Source organism: Pavona decussata, unplaced genomic scaffold (assembly GCF_977016875.1).
Source record: "Pavona decussata unplaced genomic scaffold, jaPavDecu1.1 SCAFFOLD_6, whole genome shotgun sequence".
NCBI lineage: Eukaryota > Metazoa > Cnidaria > Anthozoa > Scleractinia > Agariciidae > Pavona > Pavona decussata.
Window position 1 is genome coordinate 1,147,046 of NW_028145430.1, and position 23,252 is coordinate 1,170,297.

Consider the following 23,252-nt stretch of genomic DNA (forward strand, 5'->3'; position numbering starts at 1 on the left):
TTTTCGTATTAACACAAGGGAATACGGAAACAATGTTAACATCACACTATCTTTGTGACTCAAACTATTCCATTAACTAGGATAGTTTTATAAATCTGCAAAGCATACAATGGGAATAAATGAGGCCACATTAAGCATTCCGTGAAAATGCCATTAGGGGCATATTGTTCCCAATATTACTGAAAAAGTTACACCAGACTATGTCATTAGGTGTAGAAAACTGTAGCACTGGTTCACAAAACCCCTTCATGAAAAATAAATGGTTATTGTTGGATAATCAAAAGTAAGTAAAAGAAAACAATTGACTTGTTGTATAACATTTTGTATAATAATGATACCTAAATTACTCCAGTGAAATACCAATTTTTTTTAACCTCTTAGGGAAACTGAACTTTGTTCAACAAAAAGGAGGTAAAAATCTGACTAAAGCAAATCCAAGAGAATTACAGTGTAACAGCTATTGGTTCAAGGAAACGGAGGTGTTGAAAAATTGAGGATTCAAATAACTGAGATTGCACTGTAAATATAAATAACTGTAGTGTACATATTTCATAATAATTATAAGAGATGGCTAATAAGAAGTTTGACCTTTTATCTGTAATCAGTTATCAACAGAAGCTAGGGTTTGGTTGCATTAAACATGGCCTGAATATCAGCCAGCTCCTCTCTAGATGATTGGTAAACAATGGGAAACAGATATACAGGGAATGCCCCTTTGTTCAGCCTATTTTTGTAGCCTCTTTATCAACTGAAATAGTTATAAGAATGATTGAGTGACAGTGCTCTGTTGCTTATAAACACAGCTAGGCCCAGGCATTCAGTAGCCAATCTCTGTTGTACACACCAATAGCCCTACCTGGCCAACTAACCAAAATCTTTACTGCTGAAGAAAAAATCTACATGCTCAGCGAGTGCCCGTTCAATTTTTTTCCTGAATATTACTGATATGCTCTGATGAGTCAAGGAGCACTTCACTTCTGCCATCATAAACATTTATCAAAAGGTAAGACACACAACTGAATCTATCCCTTGTGCACAATGCACAGAAAGTTTCACACAAGAACTCATAATTTACAAGTTTATGAACTGCCTCAACAATAACTTCCATTAATAAACAAAGTGATTCTTGAGCCAGACTGTATTTTCATCCCATCAAACTGTCTAATGGACAAACAACGATAATAACCGAGTCCCTTTGCACATCACTACGTCCGCCCGTCTGATAAAACTAATGAGGTCGGGAATTAACTGGAATATTAAAGATTTACCGTAACTAGTAGGCAAAACTCCAATCACATCTTGTCCTAAATACACTACCTCTAAGGCGCGAACTTGGTCTACCTTAAAAACAACACTAACATCGCATTCAACAACACTGAACAGCAAAATTCAGAGCTTTGAAGGAAGGAAGTGACCGCCATTTTTTTTAAACTTGGACGTTGGCCCCATGCCTTCTGCGCTAGGTTGAAAGCGAGGTAATCTGCACGATTTGAGCAGATTTTATCAGCCTGTACCAGGGCAATCTCGTTCCCAGAGGCTGCGTTCCTTTTGGTCAGCACCAAGGAAGCAAGACCTCTGGGCTAATCAATGTCAAAATCCAGCAAATCGAAATCTGATTGGATATTACATTTTACCGGAAGTGTCTTTGAATCGGAGGTTTCAAAACAAGAAACGAAATAGACTGTCAAAGATATCGAAGCAAAAACCGCCATAGAATCGAAATGCAACTAAATTTTCATACGCTTTGTTTTTGCAGTAAGTAAAAACGAAAAAGATAACAAGTCAAATCACATGACTAAACGGAAAAGGCGCGAAAACCTTAGCGATATGTTGCAGCGTTTGACAAAGCTGAATGACAGTATGACACTTGCGACGGTCGAGGTTAGCGAAGAACCTGACAATTTTCGGAAAAACTCCTCTAATTATCGACTCTGAAATGTGGTTCATAGTCAATGCTGGCCGTTTAAAATCGTTCTTAACATTGTCTAAAGCAAATAAGAGTTTAACAGCCTTTCTCGTGCTGTTGAAGGAACTGAAAGAAGCAAACTTGTAATCCATTCGCACCGCGGAGTCTGCGAGTTGATCTGACTGGAGCAGAATTTATTGAAGATTACTTTGTTGAACAGGAACAGATATTCTTTCAGCAGCCCAGCAGAAACATAATTGAACTTGAACAAGGAAAACCAACGGCCTTTGTTACCACTGCGTAAAAGCGGAGTATCCAAGAATGCGTGGCCCAAAAAGTGGTTCAGAAAGCGGATGGACAGAAAGACAAAAATATTAACGCTCGGAATAGCGATCGTTGTCACTCTTTACACAACAGTTCATTTGTGAGCTTTGTAAGTTTGCAGCTTATAGGACTGATAAACCACATCGAGTGCAGGTAAAATATTTTTTTTCAGGGTGAGTTTCTTAAGCTTAGACTGAGTGTGTGAATTGAGTGTGAATTGCCGATCTTTCTGATAGGCTTAGATTTTCAAGTTGCTGGTTATTTCAGTTGAACGTTTACAGAGTTGTGTCTTGTTATTAAATGTACTTCTGCCATTTTATTGTATTTATTCTGAGATCATGGTATCTGGGTAAGCAAAAGCTGATCTTGTGAAACCTATCGTTTGTAAATTTCACGACGGAAAAAATTAAGCTTACGTTTGTAAACATTTGTTGGTATTTGTCGTCGACGGTAATCAGGTTGGGAACGATATCTTGCTGAAGTTTATCGAATGTTGTTTGAAAATCTTACCCTGTTTTAGTTAATTCGGGTTGAAGCTTATATAACCTCCGACCAGCCTCTATTTTCGTTTCGCTATTAACTTTACCGTGGTGTCATGAAAAAACCTGGCTATCTCATACTGCGTAGACTGCGTATATTCACCCCCATTTTTATGTTTTAAAAACTACATTTTACAAGCGAAAACAAGCTTAATTTAATTCCAAATGCGTATAGTATACAACAAATGGTTTTTAATCGCCATAGCCTATGTATGTTTTTTTACCCCTGCCTATGGAAAATGTTTGGTTTTCTAAAACGACCTGAAAATGTGCAAAATGAATTTGTCGCGGTTGAGAGAGGCAAATTGCCGACAAACCCAGATTTTACGCAGCCTTTGTTTTGGTTGATTTGTTTTCAAGGAAGCCTCACATGAATGACAATCAGTGGCAAACGGAAGGGATGGAGGTTGTCGCCATTTTCACTCGTTTTCTTGGCCTTTGATGCTCTTTACCAGAGGCTGTCTTCCTCTCGGTCAGCAGTATCCCCCTTTAAACCGGAAGCAGGATCCTTGCTTCCGGTTTCTGATTAGCCCAGAGCTCGTGGACGTGTGGCCACCGCTGGCCTAAAACGTGCGCGGGCTCTGGGGACGAGATTGGTACCAGGGCTGTTCGTCGTGGCTAACCCCGCGGACGGCCCTGGGAACGAGGTTGAGCCACGACGAACAGCCCTGGTACAGGCTGATAAAATCTGCTCAAATCGTGCAGATTACCTCGCTTTCAACCTAGCGCAGAAGGCATGGGGCCGACGTCCAAGTTTAAAAAAAATGGCGGTCACTTCCTTCCCTCAAAGCTCTGAATTTTGCTGTTCAGTGTTGTTGAATGCGATGTTTCTGTTGTTTTTAAGGTAGACCAAGTTCGCGCCTTAGAGGTAGTGTATTTAGGACAAGATGTGATTGGAGTTTTGCCTACTGGTTGCGGTAAATCTTTAATATTCCAGTTAATTCCCGACCTCATTAGTTTTATCAGACGGGCGGACGTAGTGATGTGCAAAGGGACTCGGTTATTATCGTTGTTTGTCCATTAGACAGTTTGATGGGATGAAAATACAGTCTGGCTCAAGAATCATTTTGTTTATTAATGGAAGTTCTTGTTGAGGCAGTTCATAAACTTGTAAATTATGAGTTCTTGTGTGAAACTTTCTGTGCATTGTGCACAAGGGATAGATTCAGTTGTGTGTCTTACCTTTTGATAAATGTTTATGATGGCTGAAGTGAAGTGCTCCTTGACTCATCAGAGCATATCAGTAATATTCAGGAAAAAAATTGAACGGGCACTCGCTGAGCTTGTAAATTTTTTCTACAGCAGTAAAGATTTTGGTTAGTTGGCCAGGTAGGGCTATTGGTGTGTACAACAGAGATTGGCTACTGGATGCCTGGGCCTAGCTGTGCAACAGAGCACTGTCACTCAATCATTCTTATAACTATTCATTTGATAAAGAGGCTACAAAAATAGGCTGAACAAAGGGGCATTCCCTGTATATCTGTTTCCCATTGCTCACCAATCATCTAGAGAGGAGCTGGCTGATATTCAGGCCATGTTTAATGCAACCAAACCCTAGCTTCTGTTGATAACTGATTACAGATAAAAGGTCAAACTTCTTATCAACCATCTCTTATAATTAACAGAAAAATTCAAAACTTAGTAATGAGTAATGAAATATGTACACTACAGTTATTTATATTTACAGTACAATCTCAGTTATTTGAATGAAATATGTACACTACAGTTATTTATATTTACAGTGCAATCTCAGTTATTTGAATCCTCAATTTTTCAACACTTCCGTTTCCTTGAACCAATAGCTGTTACACTGTAATTCTCTTGGATTTGCTTCAGTCAGATTTTTACCTCCTTTTTGTTGAACAAAATTCAGTTTCCCTAAGAGGTTAAAAAAAATTGGTATTTCACTGGAGTAATTTAGGTATCATTATTATACAAAATGTTATACAACAAGTCAATTGTTTTCTTTTACTTACCTTTGATTATCCAACAATAACCATTTATTTTTCACGCAGGGGTTTTGTGATGTCAGGAACCAGTGCTACAGTTTTCTACACCTAATGACATTGTCTGGTGTAACTTTTTCAGTAATATTGGGAACAATATGCCCCTAATGGCATTTTTGCGGAATGCTTAATGTGGCCTCATTTATTCCCATTGTATGGTTTGCAGATTTATAAAACTATCCTAGTTAATGGAATAGTTTGAGTCACAAAGATAGTGTGATGTTAACATTGTTTCCGTATTCTCTTGTGTTAATACGAAAATGTGGACTGACTCCATTCTATTATGGTTATGTAATTTCAATACAAGATGCCCGGCTAATGGCATTACACGGAATGCTTAATGTAGCCCCAATTATTCCCCATTGTATGTTTCGCAGATATTTAAAAACTATCCTCCCTTGGCAATTGAAATAATTGTCTGAATAATTGTCTGAATGGTTTTATTCAGATATATTGCGTGATACTTATCGTTGTGTTACTAGAAATCATACCAGAAATAACTCTGCAATAACGTCATGACCCCGCTGAACTGGTCTGGCCTCCTCTAGCTCTAATCCTTCGCTTTCATTATTCGATCTGTTTTTAAAAGCGGAGTTTCTTCGCTATGAACCCTCCCAATTTCCACCGTTTCAACTGTCGAGTACTACCTAGAAGTTATTATTTAATGCATAAATTAATGTGCACATTTGTGACTACGATGAAGAAAAAAAAGATACCCGACTGAAACCTAGACACGTCATGCCCTGCGGGCATTCCGTGTAAAAAGTGTAAGATTACAAATTATTCTTGTTTCACCAAAAAAAAAAAAAAGAAAAGAAAAAGAAAACAGGCAGAAAGCTTTCCTAAATGAAAACTTTTAGTAAAAATTGACAATCGGAACCTTTAATCTTTTTGTGAAGTGGATTTCCAGTAGTGTTTAAGCATCAATTCGACAGAGTGATGTGACGTGTGTTTTAGCTTATCAATGACCTCTTGTCCTTGTGGTTCTGCAACTGCCAAACAAAGCATGATTTCTTCGCCAGCAACTGTTCAATATCCACCTTTTTAACTGTCGAATGCTTCTTAGAAGTTGTTCTTTCGATTTACCACTTCAAAAGGGTTAATGTTCTTTTTAAAAACAGCATAGTTGAGTCTAAAACATGTAAACAATCTGGCCACTGCAATAGCCACAAAAACATCCCCTCTTGGGAAGAGCAGAATTTAATTCAGGTTTAATGAATAAATCAAATGATGATTTGACCTCAAACAGGTAGGGATGAGTGGGTCCCCTTCCTCGTGATATACACGCTAATAATGAATTTTCATTGGCCCACTTTTGTTAAAGACAATCAAAACAATACATCCCTACTAGGTGAGGGGAGAGTTTAATGAATAAATTAATGTTCAGATTTGAAGCTACTGTGAAAAAAAAGAAAAAAAGTTACGGAGCCCATTTTTTGACATGGTATGCCCTCAGGGCATTTCGCGTAAAAACATTACTTAACATTTCCTTTTCTATTCTGTCCAGGGTTTATATAAAATATTCTTTATTTATGTAAGTGATAAAATGCTTTTAAGTTGCAATAATTATTTCAAAGTATTAGTAGTTCAACATTTTGTGCACTCAGAAGAGGACTATTATATGCACACTCAACTCTCTCTTAACCCTTTAACCCCTAAGGCAAAACGACATTTTCTCCAGATCCAAGTCAGTAAACTCAATGTCTATGTATGATATACCATTTTAAGGACGGTGCCTACTATTGTTACTGCGCATCTCGAGATACTCAGGTTTCCTATGGGTGGTGCCTACTAACACAGGGTTATTTTTGCGCGGTTTAACGCTATGCGGAGAAAGCAGAACTTACCAAATGCTCTTGGTATCTCAAAAGAAAATTGGAGGTAACCATGCATTTTTCAGGGATAATTAAGGTTCAATTTAGGAAAAAATCCCATACATTGCTTTATATTTTAGCGTTTTTTAGAGATATTGTTGCTTAATTTTCTCTGAAAAATGCGTGGTTACCCCCAATTTTCTTTTTGGATTCCAATAGCCCTTGCTAAGATCTGCTTTTCCCGCATAGTCATAAACCGCACAAAAATACTTCAGTATTAGTAGGCACTGTCCTTAAAGCTACCCATGAGTGCATTTCATAACTGATATAATTATGAATGAGAAAAGTTATGGCTTTGAGATAAATGGCCTTAAAACGTTAAAATTTAAAACTTCGAAAACGTCCTAATCCTTGTGTATATTAGGTATACCCCTAAACTATAGCTTATTTTGCAGGTCTCACAATCTTCATTAATGTGAGAGATGTCTTAAGACCCACAACTTCTAGGGGAAAAAAGTTGAAAAGTTGTGGGGATGGTCAACCATATCACATATGGGAGGGGGTTAAGTTTTTATCCTTTTAATGAGTAGATCTTCACAAGACCATCTTGGTGTGAAAAATTCATAGAAATCTGTCAAATATTGACAGAGTTGTGGCATTATGTGCCAAATGGCACTCTTAGGGATTAAAGGGTTAAGCACTCTTGTACCTTCTATTTTTTTATTGGAAAAACAAGATGATGAAATGAAATGTAAGGAATATCTTACAGAATGCTTATTAAATGATACATGGTAGGTATTTTGTTGTGTAAAAATTAATGCATTAGGACTGTGCAGATGAAGTGCTATCCGTAAGCTGGAGTGGTGAGGCTGCAGCAGTGTAGTGATTAGCGTTACTGACTTCTTCAATTGGGTTTTTGCTCGTAAGGACAAAAGGTTAATGGGTTGAAGTAAGGCCCCTACCTTAATTGAGAAATCAGAGAATAAAATCCGCAGTGTAAAATTTTTGTGGTGGAAGGAAACTCTTCCAACACAGAAATTTACACTCCACAGATAATTCTCTGATTTCTCAGTTGTATCATCAGTACTGCACAGCACAAAATTTCATTATTCCTTAATAATTATTGTTGTCAGTGTTATTTTCAACTTTACTACAAGTTAACTCTCTCATATAGCAAAGCGTAAAAAAAACGTTGGGGATAACTGCCTGATGGATTTTTTTTGGTAAAGATTTTGACAGGGACAGTTGAGGATTTATACTCTAGTGTTATTTGATTTTATTTAAAACCAGGTACAGATGACTAGGGACTAGGGAAACATTTTTTTCTGTTGGATAATTAGACTTATGACGTTTATTGCATTCAACATAGAACAAACTCACTCCTAATACAGATTGGAGTTAAGATTGTATGGGGCAACCAATGTTGATTGCCATGAATGAAAGGCTCTTGGGACAGGTATCGGCCCTCCCCCCCCCCCCCTCTACAAAATTTTGCAGGGGCAGATGACATCATCACCAACTTGGCAAAAGAGAGAGAACCTAGGATTGAGGTCATATAACGCACTCCCTAATCCAGTTTTGATTATTACTAGTTTTCAATATCGAATAAGACCCAGCCAATTACTGTTGTGGTTTCCCTGAAAAAAATACAGGTTGCACTCTTAAAACAAAAGAATTAGTGTGGTTAACAGGAATTTATGAGAGGTTCATGTTTTTCCTATCCCTTCCAAAACAAATGGAAAAATTATAATGCATTCTTGGATTAAGTTAAGAAAAAGAAAGACATCTTGACTCTCTTACTAGTAAATCAATATAAGTTGCATGGATCAGAGCTGAGCACCTAGTTTGAGTTTATACAAAAACCAAAATAGACAACCTCAATGTGTACAAGAATAGTTATCACCCTGGGAATAACAGTATTTTTTTAAAAATGAGCTTTTCAATCCAATTTATTGAATTAATGAGCTACAAATACAGAAAAATGACACAAAGCTAACTTGGCTTGAAATATTTCTCCTGTATTCAAACATCTCTAATGTGCATCTCCCTCAAACAGAACCTAAGATCAACAAAAAAATCACTCAATTCAATTTGACTAGAAAACGATGAAATCTTAAATATTTTCTAAATCCCTGTAATTAAGGAATCGTTTTGGTCCGCGGAGTACCAGTTTGGAACGATATCTTTATTGTGCATATTATGTTACCGACCACATGAATTCACATAACAACACTGGCCTGCTATTGTCCGTAAAAGGTTACTTTAAGAAAATTGCTCCCTCTTCAAAAAACAAAACACTAGAAAACACTAATAGTGTGCATGCATACATAAAGATTTGAATTCTCTTACCTTCTCGATTGACAAAGCCGTCGGAACTTTCGCCGTCCAAGGACAGAGCAAAACCCCTTCTTCTTTAAACAGTAAACATTTTCCTTCAACTATAACAAATCTTTTGATCCTTCGCGCAGGATCAAAAAAATACGATGGCGCGTAGGAAAAATTCGATCGCTCCAAAACTTGAAATTTTCTGCAAAGCTTCCTTGCTCTTAAAAATGATCCTTGCTATTTTTATACACCATCCTGATACAGAAAGGCGTATGAACACTGCTTTTTTTTTTTTTTTTGTCTTTTCCTTTTTTCTGGAGTTCAATAACCACACAGTAGTTCAAAAACCACACAACAGTTCAGAGACAGTAGACCATAAAATTAATATTAAAGTTTATTCCCAGATTTTTGTCAATGTTGTCTTTTTTCTTCTTTTTGGAGTCCAATAACCACACAGTAGTTCAAAAACCACACAACAGTTCAGTGACAGTAGACCTTAATGTGAATGTTATAATTTATTCTCAGTAGAACTCATTTGCCAGAAAGCTATAGGTTGCCGGGGTTGGGGTTGAGCAATCATTGAAAATCTCAGAGTCGAATAATCACAAACATTTCAAAAAACCACAAATCAGTTCAGTGACTATAGACCACAGTTTTAAGAGTAATTATAGAAGGAGTGTTTTAATTTATTTTATTTTCAATTTCTTGTGCCAAGTAGGAGGACAGGGGAGAGGGTTGTAGGTCAAAACCCACATAACAGTTCAGTGACAGTAGACCTTAATAATAATGTTCCAGGTTTTTCTTCTATTTTCTTCTCTCTGAAGTACAATAACCACATAATAGTTAGAAACTACCACACATCAGTTCAGTGACAGTAGACCTTAATAATAAAGTTAAAGTTCCCTCTCACTTTTTTGTCTTTTTTCTACTTTCTGGAGTTCTTGCTTGTCCATCAGACCAATTGAGAAAAAACTGAACAAACCTGAAGCGCAAGCGATTAACTGGTACACAGAATTTTAATGCACCAAGATAGAAGCCATACGTGCTCCATAAAAACAGGTCCCGACCCTTTGCCTGTGAATTAAAATTTGTCTTATTTTTTATCAATTTTGTCATAGTAGGGAGAGGAAGTGGGCAATTATGTTCATGTCTTTTCCTTTTTTCTGGAGTTCAATAACCACACAGTAGTTCAAAAACCACACAACAGTTCAGAGACAGTAGACCATAAAATTAATATTAAAGTTTATTCCCAGATTTTTGTCAATGTTGTCTTTTTTCTTCTTTTTGGAGTCCAATAACCACACAGTAGTTCAAAAACCACACAACAGTTCAGTGACAGTAGACCTTAATGTGAATGTTATAATTTATTCTCAGTAGAACTCATTTGCCAGAAAGCTATAGGTTGCCGGGGTTGGGGTTGAGCAATCATTGAAAATCTCAGAGTCGAATAATCACAAACATTTCAAAAAACCACAAATCAGTTCAGTGACTATAGACCACAGTTTTAAGAGTATAATTATAGAAGGAGTGTTTTAATTTATTTTATTTTCAATTTCTTGTGCCAAGTAGGAGGACAGGGGAGAGGGTTGTAGGTCAAAACCCACATAACAGTTCAGTGACAGTAGACCTTAATAATAATGTTCCAGGTTTTTCTTCTATTTTCTTCTCTCTGAAGTACAATAACCACATAATAGTTAGAAACTACCACACATCAGTTCAGTGACAGTAGACCTTAATAATAAAGTTAAAGTTCCCTCTCACTTTTTTGTCTTTTTTCTACTTTCTGGAGTTCTTGCTTGTCCATCAGACCAATTGAGAAAAAACTGAACAAACCTGAAGCGCAAGCGATTAACTGGTACACAGAATTTTAATGCACCAAGATAGAAGCCATACGTGCTCCATAAAAACAGGTCCCGACCCTTTGCCTGTGAATTAAAATTTGTGTTATTTTTTATCAATTTTGTCATAGTAGGGAGAGGAAGTGGGCAATTATGTTCATGTCTTTTCCTTTTTTCTGGAGTTCAATAACCACACAGTAGTTCAAAAACCACACAACAGTTCAGAGACAGTAGACCATAAAATTAATATTAAAGTTTATTCCCAGATTTTTGTCAATGTTGTCTTTTTTCTTCTTTTTGGAGTCCAATAACCACACAGTAGTTCAAAAACCACACAACAGTTCAGTGACAGTAGACCTTAATGTGAATGTTATAATTTATTCTCAGTAGAACTCATTTGCCAGAAAGCTATAGGTTGCCGGGGTTGGGGTTGAGCAATCATTGAAAATCTCAGAGTCGAATAATCACAAACATTTCAAAAAACCACAAATCAGTTCAGTGACTATAGACCACAGTTTTAAGAGTAATTATAGAAGGAGTGTTTTAATTTATTTTATTTTCAATTTCTTGTGCCAAGTAGGAGGACAGGGGAGAGGGTTGTAGGTCAAAACCCACATAACAGTTCAGTGACAGTAGACCTTAATAATAATGTTCCAGGTTTTTCTTCTATTTTCTTCTCTCTGAAGTACAATAACCACATAATAGTTAGAAACTACCACACATCAGTTCAGTGACAGTAGACCTTAATAATAAAGTTAAAGTTCCCTCTCACTTTTTTGTCTTTTTTCTACTTTCTGGAGTTCTTGCTTGTCCATCAGACCAATTGAGAAAAAACTGAACAAACCTGAAGCGCAAGCGATTAACTGGTACACAGAATTTTAATGCACCAAGATAGAAGCCATACGTGCTCCATAAAAACAGGTCCCGACCCTTTGCCTGTGAATTAAAATTTGTCTTATTTTTTATCAATTTTGTCATAGTAGGGAGAGGAAGTGGGCAATTATGTTCATGTTATATCACAAGGGCAAAAGATGATTTTAAATCGTTATCGATGTTAATAAATTTTAAGGTACTAAATATTAAGATTTTATTGCTTATTGGTTGACTGTTTTATTTTTTGTTCATAATTAATTAAGTGATTTAAAAGAAAACTATTTAGGAATAAACTGGCAAAATCCTAATGACTTATATATTCTTTATGATGCAGACCCTCCGGTGTAAACAAGCGACAATAGTGACAACCAAGACACCCCATATATGTGTTCATATTACACTGATTTGATAACTGATTTGAAAGAGCAAGGAGGGAAAGCCAGCAAATACGCCCAAGTCACATCCATGGGACGTAAAAGCCAAGATATTTCGGCCTAAAACACTTTTAAGGCCAAATTTATTACTTTAATAGTTAAACGCTTTTGTAAAAATTTAGATTTATTAAAGAAAATTGATGGAAAAATGAATGGCAAAACCCACAAAGATAAGGCAGGGAAGAGGCAGCTGACGAACTAACGAAAGTGAATAAACAATGAGAACAACACATGTGATTACAACTTGTAAATAATCAATAAATAATTCTTACTCCTACTGAGTACAGGTTTTGTGTCTTTTAAAATTACAACAATATCTGGTTTTTTATAAAAATTTTATACAATGTTGGTTCTTAATTTGAAGATTCGATTATGCGATCGGCCAAGCGGTCTAGCTGACCAGCCATTAATCGAAGCTGGGCAGCCACCCGCTTGGCGTCCATGGTGGATTTTTTCAGTTCTTTTGCCTTTTTGATGAGCAACAATTGTTGCTCATTCAATCGCGCTTCCATCTCCAGTAGCTTCTGTTCTCTTTCGTGATTCTTGATGGCCTGGATGGCCCCCTTGATCTCGAGCTCCTCTTCCGGTGTTAACTGCAACAACGATGCGCCAAGCATTCTTAACTAACATTACTTAGAAAATTTAGATACCTAAATAGATGAGCTCATCTATGCTATTTAAAACAAAAAACAACCAAAGTATTAGCAAAAAGTTGAATGCCTTGTCTCTTCAGGAGCTCAGAAGGCAAACAAGGAAATAGGCCTTAGGGAGGGAGGGGATAAAAAATACTCGCAGGAGGTAAGGGACGGGAAAATCTTGCAAATGAGCAACACGTGACCTATTTCCACACGTTTCGACGCCATAATGGTACCATTTGGCTGAGCCCTACGTGCCTTTTGCTGTTATAGGTTGCTTTATGTTTACTACAAATAATCAGTACCTGTACCATGGAGTGTACAACGGATTTATTTCGCGGTGTATCCATCTTCTGACTGCAATAATATTTGGTAAGTTTGATATAAGTATTTGTTACCGAAAACATTGATGAGCTCAAATAACTTGAGCTACAAGATAGTGCGAGATTTTACCTTGCAGAATCTCCTGTAACTTTGCAACGGCCCCTCTTTACAACTTAAGTGAGGCGTCGTAATTTTAATGATTGCGTTGAGCTAATTTGAAATTTGAAAGGCAACCGATTATTTAACGGATTTCTAGAGCGCGAGCAGAACTAGTAGGAGTATATATATTCGTTAACGTGATAGGACTAAACGGGTTTAAAATGTCTTCTGCTATACAATCTTGGCTCGAAAAGGTATATAACACTCGTTGGATAACTACTTGCCTAAGAAAAGACCTGCTACAGATAGATAAACTATACACTGGGATTTCTCAACGAAAATATGAAATATACAACTATAGAAAGGTGGTTGATTTGGAGTACGTGTCCGTTGGCGGTGAAGTGAGATGCAAAGATGAGGAAGCAAAAAAAACACTCGAAGAGAATGAGACAAAGTTATCTATAGAGATAGACAAATTGAGGAGATCAGTAAATGACATTGTAGAACAGAGAACCAAACTAATTTCATCTGAGATAGCACACTGGAAGAGTACAAGGGGAAGGGACAATTTTTCAAAACAAAAGCTGAAGAGACAAAAGAGAGGTAGCTTGCTGATTGCAGGTGAACTAAAACAGACACTGGGACTATATTTAAACCTGGTAAAGCAACGGGATACATTACATGACACAGACCTCAAAACCTCCATTCAGAGAGCAAGAGTAAATGAAGATAACTTGACATATGAAAGAGAAAGACAAAGGGACAGAAATAACCTGCATAATTCTGTCTTTTCCTTTTTTCTGGAGTTCAATAACCACACAGTAGTTCAAAAACCACACAACAGTTCAGAGACAGTAGACCATAAAATTAATAGTAAAGTTTATTCCCAGATTTTTGTCAATGTTGTCTTTTTTCTTCTTTTTGGAGTCCAATAACCACACAGTAGTTCAAAAACCACACAACAGTTCAGTGACAGTAGACCTTAATGTGAATGTTATAATTTATTCTCAGTAGAACTCATTTGCCAGAAAGCTATAGGTTGCCGGGGTTGGGGTTGAGCAATCATTGAAAATCTCAGAGTCGAATAATCACAAACATTTCAAAAAACCACAAATCAGTTCAGTGACTATAGACCACAGTTTTAAGAGTAATTATAGAAGGAGTGTTTTAATTTATTTTATTTTCAATTTCTTGTGCCAAGTAGGAGGACAGGGGAGAGGGTTGTAGGTCAAAACCCACATAACAGTTCAGTGACAGTAGACCTTAATAATAATGTTCCAGGTTTTTCTTCTATTTTCTTCTCTCTGAAGTACAATAACCACATAATAGTTAGAAACTACCACACATCAGTTCAGTGACAGTAGACCTTAATAATAAAGTTAAAGTTCCCTCTCACTTTTTTGTCTTTTTTCTACTTTCTGGAGTTCTTGCTTGTCCATCAGACCAATTGAGAAAAAACTGAACAAACCTGAAGCGCAAGCGATTAACTGGTACACAGAATTTTAATGCACCAAGATAGAAGCCATACGTGCTCCATAAAAACAGGTCCCGACCCTTTGCCTGTGAATTAAAATTTGTCTTATTTTTTATCAATTTTGTCATAGTAGGGAGAGGAAGTGGGCAATTATGTTCATGTTATATCACAAGGGCAAAAGATGATTGTAAATCGTTATCGATGTTAATAAATTTTAAGGTACTAAATATTAAGATTTTATTGCTTATTGGTTGACTGTTTTATTTTTTGTTCATAATTAATTAAGTGATTTAAAAGAAAACTATTTAGGAATAAACTGGCAAAATCCTAATGACTTATATATTCTTTATGATGCAGACCCTCCGGTGTAAACAAGCGACAATAGATACCGATGCCTTTTATTATACAGACAGTTCGCTTCGCCGATGATCAACGGCGAGATATCGATTCCTTCTATTATACAGACGGTTCGCTTCGCCGATGATCAACGGCGAGATACCGATGCCTTTTATTATACAGACAGTTCGCTTCGCCGATGATCAACGGCGAGATATCGATTCCTTCTATTATACAGACGGTTCGCTTCGCCGATGATCAACGGCGAGATACCGATGCCTTCTATTATACAGACGGTTTGCTTCGCCGATGATCAACGGCGAGATACCGATGCCTTCTATTATACAGACGGTTCGCTTCGCCGATGATCAACGGCGAGATACCGATGCCTTCTATTATACAGACGGTTCGCTTCGCCGATGATCAACGGCGAGATACCGATGCCTTTTACTATACAGACGGTTCGCTTCGCCGATGATCAACGGCGAGATACCGATGCCTTCTATTATACAGACGGTTTATTTCGCCGTTGTGCAACGGCGAGATTTCGGTCACTTTTCTGTACAGAGGCATTCACTTCGCCGTTGTACAACGGCGAAGTTTCGGTCTGTAATATATAATTTTTTCACTGTGGTTTACATATTGTGGGGTTGGCGAATTTTTGCTCGTTCTGTGTATTGGGGCAATCGCATAATATGTGAAAGTATGTACACCCACTTTCGCTGGTTCGTTCGCTCGGTTTCTCGTTCGCTCGTTTTCGCCGGTGTGCGTTCGATGGACCGTTTGGCCGTTAACTCGGTCATTCGGCTATCTGTTCGCTGGCTCGGTTCTTCGTTCGCTGGGTTTCCGCTGGTTCGTTCGTTTGCGCTTCGGGTTTTTTCAGTTTTTGCTCCTTTGGTCTGATGCACAAGCAAGACAGAAGAGCAGGAAGAGCAGCCAAGTACAAGAAGTAGCTACATAATTAGACAGCTGGTGCTAAAAACGATTACAATGACAAGCAATGGATAAATGGACAATGGATTTTTAAATACGTCCGTGGAAGCCTGTCACCATTATATGTGAATATATAGATTCTATTTCGTTTATTCCTACTCTCTTCCTGCCCTAAATATGGACCTTTCCCCCGTACGGCCTTCACCCCTCTCCTCCTACTTGTGGCAAGAAATAAAAAAACACCCCTTCTATAGTTGTTCTTACAACTGAAGTCTACTGTCACTGAACTGGTGTGTGTTTATTGAACTGATGGTGTGGTTATTGAACTTTTGATTTTTTCATTGACCCTAAACCACCTTCCCCCCCCCCCCCCCCTCTCCCCTTCCTCTCTTCCTATATGTCCAAATAAAATAAAAAACACTTCACCTATAGTTATTCTTACAATTGAGGTCTACTGTCACTGAACTGATGTGTGGTTTTTGAACTGTTTGTGTGGTTATTGAACTCATTTGAAAAAAACAGAAAACTGGTGTGTGTTTATTGAACTGATGGTGTGGTTATTGAACTATTGATTTTTCATTGACCCAAACCCCTTCTTCCCTTCCCCCCCCCCCCCCGTTCCCCTTCCTCTCTTTCTACATGTCCAAATGAAATAAAAAACACTTCACCTATAGTTATTCTTACCATTGAGGTCTACTGTCACTAAACTGATGTGCGGTTTTTGAACTGTTTGTGTGGTTATTGAGCTCATTTGAAAAAAACAAAAAACTGCTCCGAAGAATAACCTGATGACGTCACCTCCCTTAGGCCGATGTTATCTTTTCTCAACCCTTCGGAGCAGCCACGAACCGAGATCCGATTATACCGGAAATTGACCTGCATTTACTCTCTTTCAGTAATGGCGGACGACGTCGGGGGAAATAAAGACTTCGAACGTTTGTTAGGATTCGTTATGGTAGAATACAGAGTTCTTTCCACTTTCGTTTCTCGGCGTCTGAACACTGACCTCAAGGATTTTACGTTCGATTTGTGGAAGAAACGTGGAACTATGAAAACAGTCAAGATTTGCTCAGGTAACATCGACCTACGGGAGGTTAACATCGACCTAAAGGAGGTTAACATCGACCTACGGGAGGTTAACATCGACCTAAAGGAGGTTAACATCGGCCTACGGGAGGTTAACATCGACCTAAGGGAGGTACGTTTTATAGCACCACGTTTGTATCGTATGTGTTATACTGGCACAATCGTACACATAGAAAGCTTATTTGCAAGCATTAAAACTTACAATCTTGCAGGAACTTTTCTAATCATTGACCTGAGTGTCATTTCATTAATTTTATTACCAACTCATAATAACATCCGCCTACAGGAGGTTAACATCTACCTAAGGGAGGTACAGTGGCTTACAGTGTATATTTTATAACTTGTGTATTATAAAAGTCAATTCATAGACATAGAAGCTTACTCTCTAGCAGGGAAACTTGGGATCATAAGGAGCTTTTCTATCATTGACTTGAATTTCATAAATATTTTCATTTTTACCAACTCATAACATCCGCCTATAGGAGGTAAACATCTACCTAAGGGAGGTTATGGTATTATAATGAGGAAGGATGGACTTGAAGAAAGCTTACGAATCTTAAGGGGCTCTTGCATTTTGTGTACATGCCATTTTAGAATAAATTTATTTATAAATAATAATAATAATAATAATAATAATAATAATAATAATTATTATTATTATTATTATAATTATTATTATTATTATTATTATTATTATTATTATTATTATTATTATTATTTGAAAAGCCTTTTAATCTCACTAGAATGAGATAAATGAGAGTTTTTTCATTTTTTTATTTACACTCTAACATGGAATACAGTGAAAGGCAATAAATTGTTCTCTTGTTGTTGTTGTCATTTTTTTCTTGGTTGACCCCATCAACCTGTAATTTCCACATTAAATTTTGCTAGAAGTGACTGTTTATGTCTGTAGAAATGATAGATCATTTTTCAAAAATATAACCCTTAATATGTCAGAATTTATTTTAATTTGATTTGTGATCTGACTTACAAGAGGTTTGACTGTTTGACTGCTTCATTTTTTATTTGCCATTAACCAAAAAATACAAGATAAATACATTAAAGATAATACACAATATTCCTACTAAACTATTTACAAGATGAAATGTGTTAAAGGCTAGGAAGCCTATATAGAAGCCTGGGGCTTATTAACTATAGGCGTCCTGGAACTATAAGATAAACCATAGAAGTTAATGGTACTTAATGAAAATTCCAATTAATTTTTTTTAAAAGAAGAAAAAAAAAAGAAAGAAAGGAAAAAAAAAAAAGAGAAAAAGGTGTGTAGCTCAACAAAGAGTCAATTTAACTTAGAAAGAAGGAATTTTCTAAGTCTTTTGCCAAACTGATACTTTCACTGTTTTGAATTTCACGACTAAGCGAGTTGAAAAGCGTTGGACCTTGAAACCGAATTGAGAATTTTCGAAGATTAGTTCGACAATAAGGTATATAGAAAAGGTTGGAATTTCTTGTATTATAAGAATGTATCTGGCTTGCAAGAGTAAACATATCGCGAAAATAATTTGGAAGTAGTAAGCTTCTTTTAAAAAGATACATAAATTTACCTATTTGGTATAAATAAATGTCAGAGAATTTTAAAATCTCCTGTTCTTTAAAAAGAACACCAGTATGAGCATCAAAAGAAACTTTAGATATTATTCTGATTATCTTCTTTTGCAGAACAATAATCCGATTTAAATTAGACTGATATGTCGATCCCCACACAGAAACACAATAAATTAAGTAAGGGTAAACTAGACTATAGTACAAGGAGCGTAAGGAGGTTTTGGGAAGGCAAAAACTAGACTTATAAATAATACCTATTGATTTTGATATTTTTCTAGAAACACTAAGAATGTGAGGCTTCCATGACAAATGCTCATCGAGGATAACACCTAAAAATACTGTCTCTTTCACATCTTCAATTGCATTGTTGTCAATTGGAATAGATATATCAAGTGTTTTCCTCCTTTGGGGTGGTCTAAAAACCATAAAATTTGATTTTTTAAAGTTAATGGACAGCTTGTTTGCTCGACACCATTGTGTTAATTTAAGCATTTCAGAATTCAAGATTCCAGGAAGCAAGTTAAAATCTTTGTGGGAGAAAAATGTTTGTATCATCTGCAAAAAGAATAAAATCCACGATCTTTGACACGTTACACAGATCATTTAAATGTAGAGTAGAAAGAGTAGGGGACCTAGTATAGAACCCTGGGGCACCCCACACTTAATTTTGCAAGACTCCATACTGACACCATTAAATTCCACATGTTGTTGTCTATTGCTTAGATAGCTTTCGAACCCTCTCAGTGAAGTGCCACGAGCACCATAATGCTCTAATTTTGAAATCAAAATGTTATGATCAACGGTGTCAAAGGCCTTGAACAAGTCTATAAAAATACCAACTGTGCATTCCTTATTGTCAATGGCGGAAGAGATTTTGTCATATAAACAAGTAAGAGCATAAGCGCTAGCGGTGGAGTGATGCTTGCGAAAACCATACTGATTGTCAGAGAGAATGTTATGATTATTAAGAAACCTTAAAAGACGATTGTACATTACTCTCTCATTGCTTACTACAGTACATTAACAATATTGGTTTTATTTTATTTCTTTTCAGAATGCAATACTTAAACTGCACAGACCGCTGAAGAAACAGCTACTTCAAAGACACCTATGACTCATTCATTCCACAAAAGATATTGTGTACTCAATTCATACGCATAGAAGCTTACTCTTCAGCAGGGAAACTTGGGATCATAAGGAGCTTTTTTATCATTGACTTGAATTTCATTTTATTTTACCAAGTGATAAGAATTCCACCTACGTATACAGGAGGTACATGTAAACATCTACCTGAGGGAGGTCATGATGTTTATAGCACCATGCAAGTATGTATTATAATAGGGAAGAATTGACTTGAAGAAAACTTATGAATTTTAAGGGGCTTTTGCACTTCATGCACAAGGCCCTCAAATTTGGAATGACAACCCTCTTGATTTAGGTAATTCGCTTACTATCTGGAATTGTAGACAAAAACTTAGAGATTACTTCCAATCAAATTGTGAATTCATGTCCTTTTGAACTCTCGTATACACGGCTTAGCTTAATTTAATATTTTATTTGTTATTTATTTAATTTTTTTTCATTTAAGTTATTATTATTATTATTATTATTATTATTATTATTATTATTATCACCACTATTATTAACATTAATATTTATCTATTTATTTATTTATTTATTTGTAAACTGTAAAGTAATTGCACCATTTTGACCAATCTCCTGTATGAATTGTGCCATATAAGCCCCCGGCTTCGGCATCTCAATATTGATTTACAGGTATTACTTATTAGCATGCACTCTCTTGTACTATCATTATGAATAAAGAGCATTATATATTATATTGTCTCAGTTGTTCAATAATTATTGTATTCAAACAGAAGGAAAAAAAAGAGAAAAGTCCAAATTCTCCAATGCCAAAGGTACAGTGTAAATTCAGTTCAATTTCTCTACCCCAGCCAAATTCAATTCCCTTCTTCCCAGGCATGGTACATGGTCAAATGCCATGTGGGAGGGGCGGGGGGGACAAGGCATTTATTTTTTGTTCAAATTTGACTTGTTCTCCAACTCATGACAACGTTCCACCCGTATTTAGAAGCATAGAGCTTACTTGATAACAAATGACACGTCATGAGCTTATTAAACATGAAAATGAAAACATTTAGGGGTGGTCATTTGGATCTTTTGAAAAGCACACTGAAAGGTTCATGGCATGGCTCAATTTCATTTTGACCTTTACTTGAGGTACTGATTTGTTGACTTACAAAAAAATAGCTCTTTATGTCATATCTTTTTGACTCAATAGCCATAAAGGTTAGCAACCATAACTGTAATTGAATATGGATATTTGAAAGTTACATTTCAATATCAGGTGAAAGATTAAGTAGAAGAAAGACCCTCGGTTATATTTTTGGGATTTCTTTTCACAACAGCTTAAGGACGGTGCCTACTAATGGCAAAGTATTTTTGCACAGTTTATCACTATGCGGGAAAAGCAGATTTTGGTAGCGGGTATTGAAAGCCAAATTTAAGGAAATTGGGGGTAACCATGCATTTTTTAGAGATAACCAAGCAACAATTATTCTAAAAAGCAGCAAAATACAAAGCAATGTAGGGCGCTTTTTTCCAAATTGAAGCTTTATTATCTCTGAAAAATGCATGATTTCCCCCCAATTTTCTTTTTGGAAACCAAAATCACTTGCTAAGTTCTGCTTTCTCCGCATAGTTTTAAAGTGCGCAAAAATATCCCTGTAATAGTAGGCACCACCCATAGGAAACCCGAGTATCTCCAGATGCACAGAACGTATGCGCAGTAACAATAGTAGGCACCGTCCTTAAGTTCTAGAAAGGACTAAGAATCTTTCTTCCAATTAAACATTACTTAAAAATGTTGGTCATTTTGTATCTTTGTACGCTAAGTGGTACATATATACCAATCTACACAATTTCCTGCCAGAGAGGAACAAAATTATGACCATTTGCATCCAATCCATCATTATATGGGAGATCCTCCGTCAATTAACCCTACAAACTTGAATATCAAATTTTACATCATTTTGCCACATGACGAGAGGTCAAGCTTGACAATAACAGTTCAACAACATCTGTTGTACACAATGTCTTTTGAGGAATTGATGAGTCATAGGTGTCTTTGAAGTAGCAGTTTCTTCAGCGGTCTGCACAGTTTAAGTATTGAATTCTGAAAAGAAATAAAAGAAAACCAATATTGTTAATGTACTGTAGTAAGCAGTCAAACAGTCAAACCTCTTGTAAGTGATCACAAATTAAATTAAAATAAATTCTGACATATTGAGGGTTATAGTTTTAAAAATGAACTATCATTTCAACAGTCATAAACAGTCACTTCTAGCAAAATTTAATGTGGAAATTACAGGTTGATGGGGTCAACCAAGAAAAAACGACAACAACAACAAGAAAACATAACAGCTATTATGCTATTTTAATGCACCTGCATTTTTTCTATTTAAACACATAACACCTCTCACAGCAAATCTTTATGGCCGTAAAATTGTTTCATTAGATGAATATAAATGGCCAGGCATAGGTCAGTGTGTTGATAATAATATATTTTATTCCATGTTATGAGTGTAAATAAAAAAATGAGAAAACTCTCATTAATCTCATTCTAGTGAGATTAAAAGGCTTTTTAAATAATAATAATAATAATAATAATAATAATAATAATAATAATAATAATAATACTATTAATAATAAAAATAATAATAATAATAATTCTTTATAAATAAATTTATTCTAAAACGGCATGTGCACGAAATGCAAAAGCCCCTTAAGATTTGTAAGCTTTCTTCAAGTCCATCCTTCCTTATTATAATACCATAACCTCCCTTAGGTAGATGTTTACCTCCTACAGGCGGATGTTATGAGTTGGTAAAAATGAAAATATTTATGAAATTCAAGTCAATGATAGAAAAGCTCCTTATGATCCCAAGTTTCCCTGCTAGAGAGTAAGCTTCTATGTCTATGAATTGACTTTTATAATACACAAGTTATAAAATATACACTGTAAGCCACTGTACCTCCCTTAGGTAGATGTTAACCTCCTGTAGGCGGATGTTATGAGTTGGTAATAAAATTAATGAAATGACACTCAGGTCAATGATTAGAAAAGTTCCTGCAAGATTGTCAGTTTTAATGCTTGCAAATAAGCTTTCCATGTGTACGATTGTGCCAGTATAACACATACGATACAAACGTGGTGCTATAAAACGTACCTCCCTTAGGTCGATGTTAACCTCCCGTAGGCCGATGTTAACCTCCTTTAGGTCGATGATAACCTCCCGTAGGTCGATGTTACCTGAGCAAATCTTGACTGTTTTCATAGTTCCACGTTTCTTCCACAAATCGAACGTAAAATCCTTGAGGTCAGTGTTCAGACGCCGAGAAACGAAAGTGGAAAGAACTCCGTATTCTACCATAACGAATCCTAACAAACGTTCGAAGTCTTTATTTCCCCGACGTCGTCCGCCATTACTACTGAAAGAGAGTGAATGCAGGTCAATTTCCGGTATAATCGGATCTCGGTTCGTGGCTGCTCCGAAGAATAACCTGATGACGTCACCTCCCTTAGGCCGATGTTATCTTTTCTCAACCTTCTATTCCAGTAAACTCTCCGCCATCTTGTTTTTCTTTATACTAAACTCGTTTCCAGGCTCCTTTGTGCGTTGATAATGGTGGTCAAAAACCCCAAGGACCCTGGGGAGGGTA

At 36.4% G+C, this 23,252-nt stretch overlaps 2 protein-coding genes and 1 long non-coding RNA gene across 5 annotated transcripts in view; 1 reads left to right on the forward strand and 2 right to left on the reverse strand.

The window, feature by feature from the left end:
• The window catches only part of LOC146489067 (ribosomal protein S6 kinase delta-1-like), a 50,446-nt gene extending 27,274 nt beyond the window's left edge, over window positions 1-23,172 (reverse strand). The window contains exon 1 of the mRNA XM_085105847.1: window positions 23,139-23,172. The gene's annotated coding sequence lies outside the window, so the exon portion shown is untranslated. The remainder of the gene's footprint in view (window positions 1-23,138) is intronic.
• Window positions 16,715-20,867, forward strand: LOC146489069 (uncharacterized). 3 transcript variants are annotated; one of them, XM_085106264.1, is made up of 2 exons: window positions 16,715-17,016; window positions 19,564-20,867. In XM_085106264.1, exons 1-2 carry the CDS (start codon window positions 16,759-16,761, stop codon window positions 19,621-19,623), a joined length of 318 nt encoding a protein of 105 aa, XP_084962390.1. In that variant the 5' UTR covers window positions 16,715-16,758; the 3' UTR covers window positions 19,624-20,867. The 3 variants fall into 3 exon arrangements, 2 of the variants coding, with proteins under 2 accessions (XP_084962390.1, XP_084962398.1); XM_085106272.1 differs by having other exon boundaries at window positions 16,715-16,974; XR_014863907.1 differs by having other exon boundaries at window positions 16,977-17,058.
• LOC146489070 (uncharacterized) lies at window positions 21,569-23,131 on the reverse strand. The gene is made up of 2 exons (XR_014863909.1): window positions 22,760-23,131; window positions 21,569-21,705 (listed from the first exon to the last, which is right to left on the reverse strand). It is a non-coding gene; the product is annotated as an uncharacterized LOC146489070 (long non-coding RNA).
• Window positions 23,173-23,252: the final 80 nt, after the last annotated feature.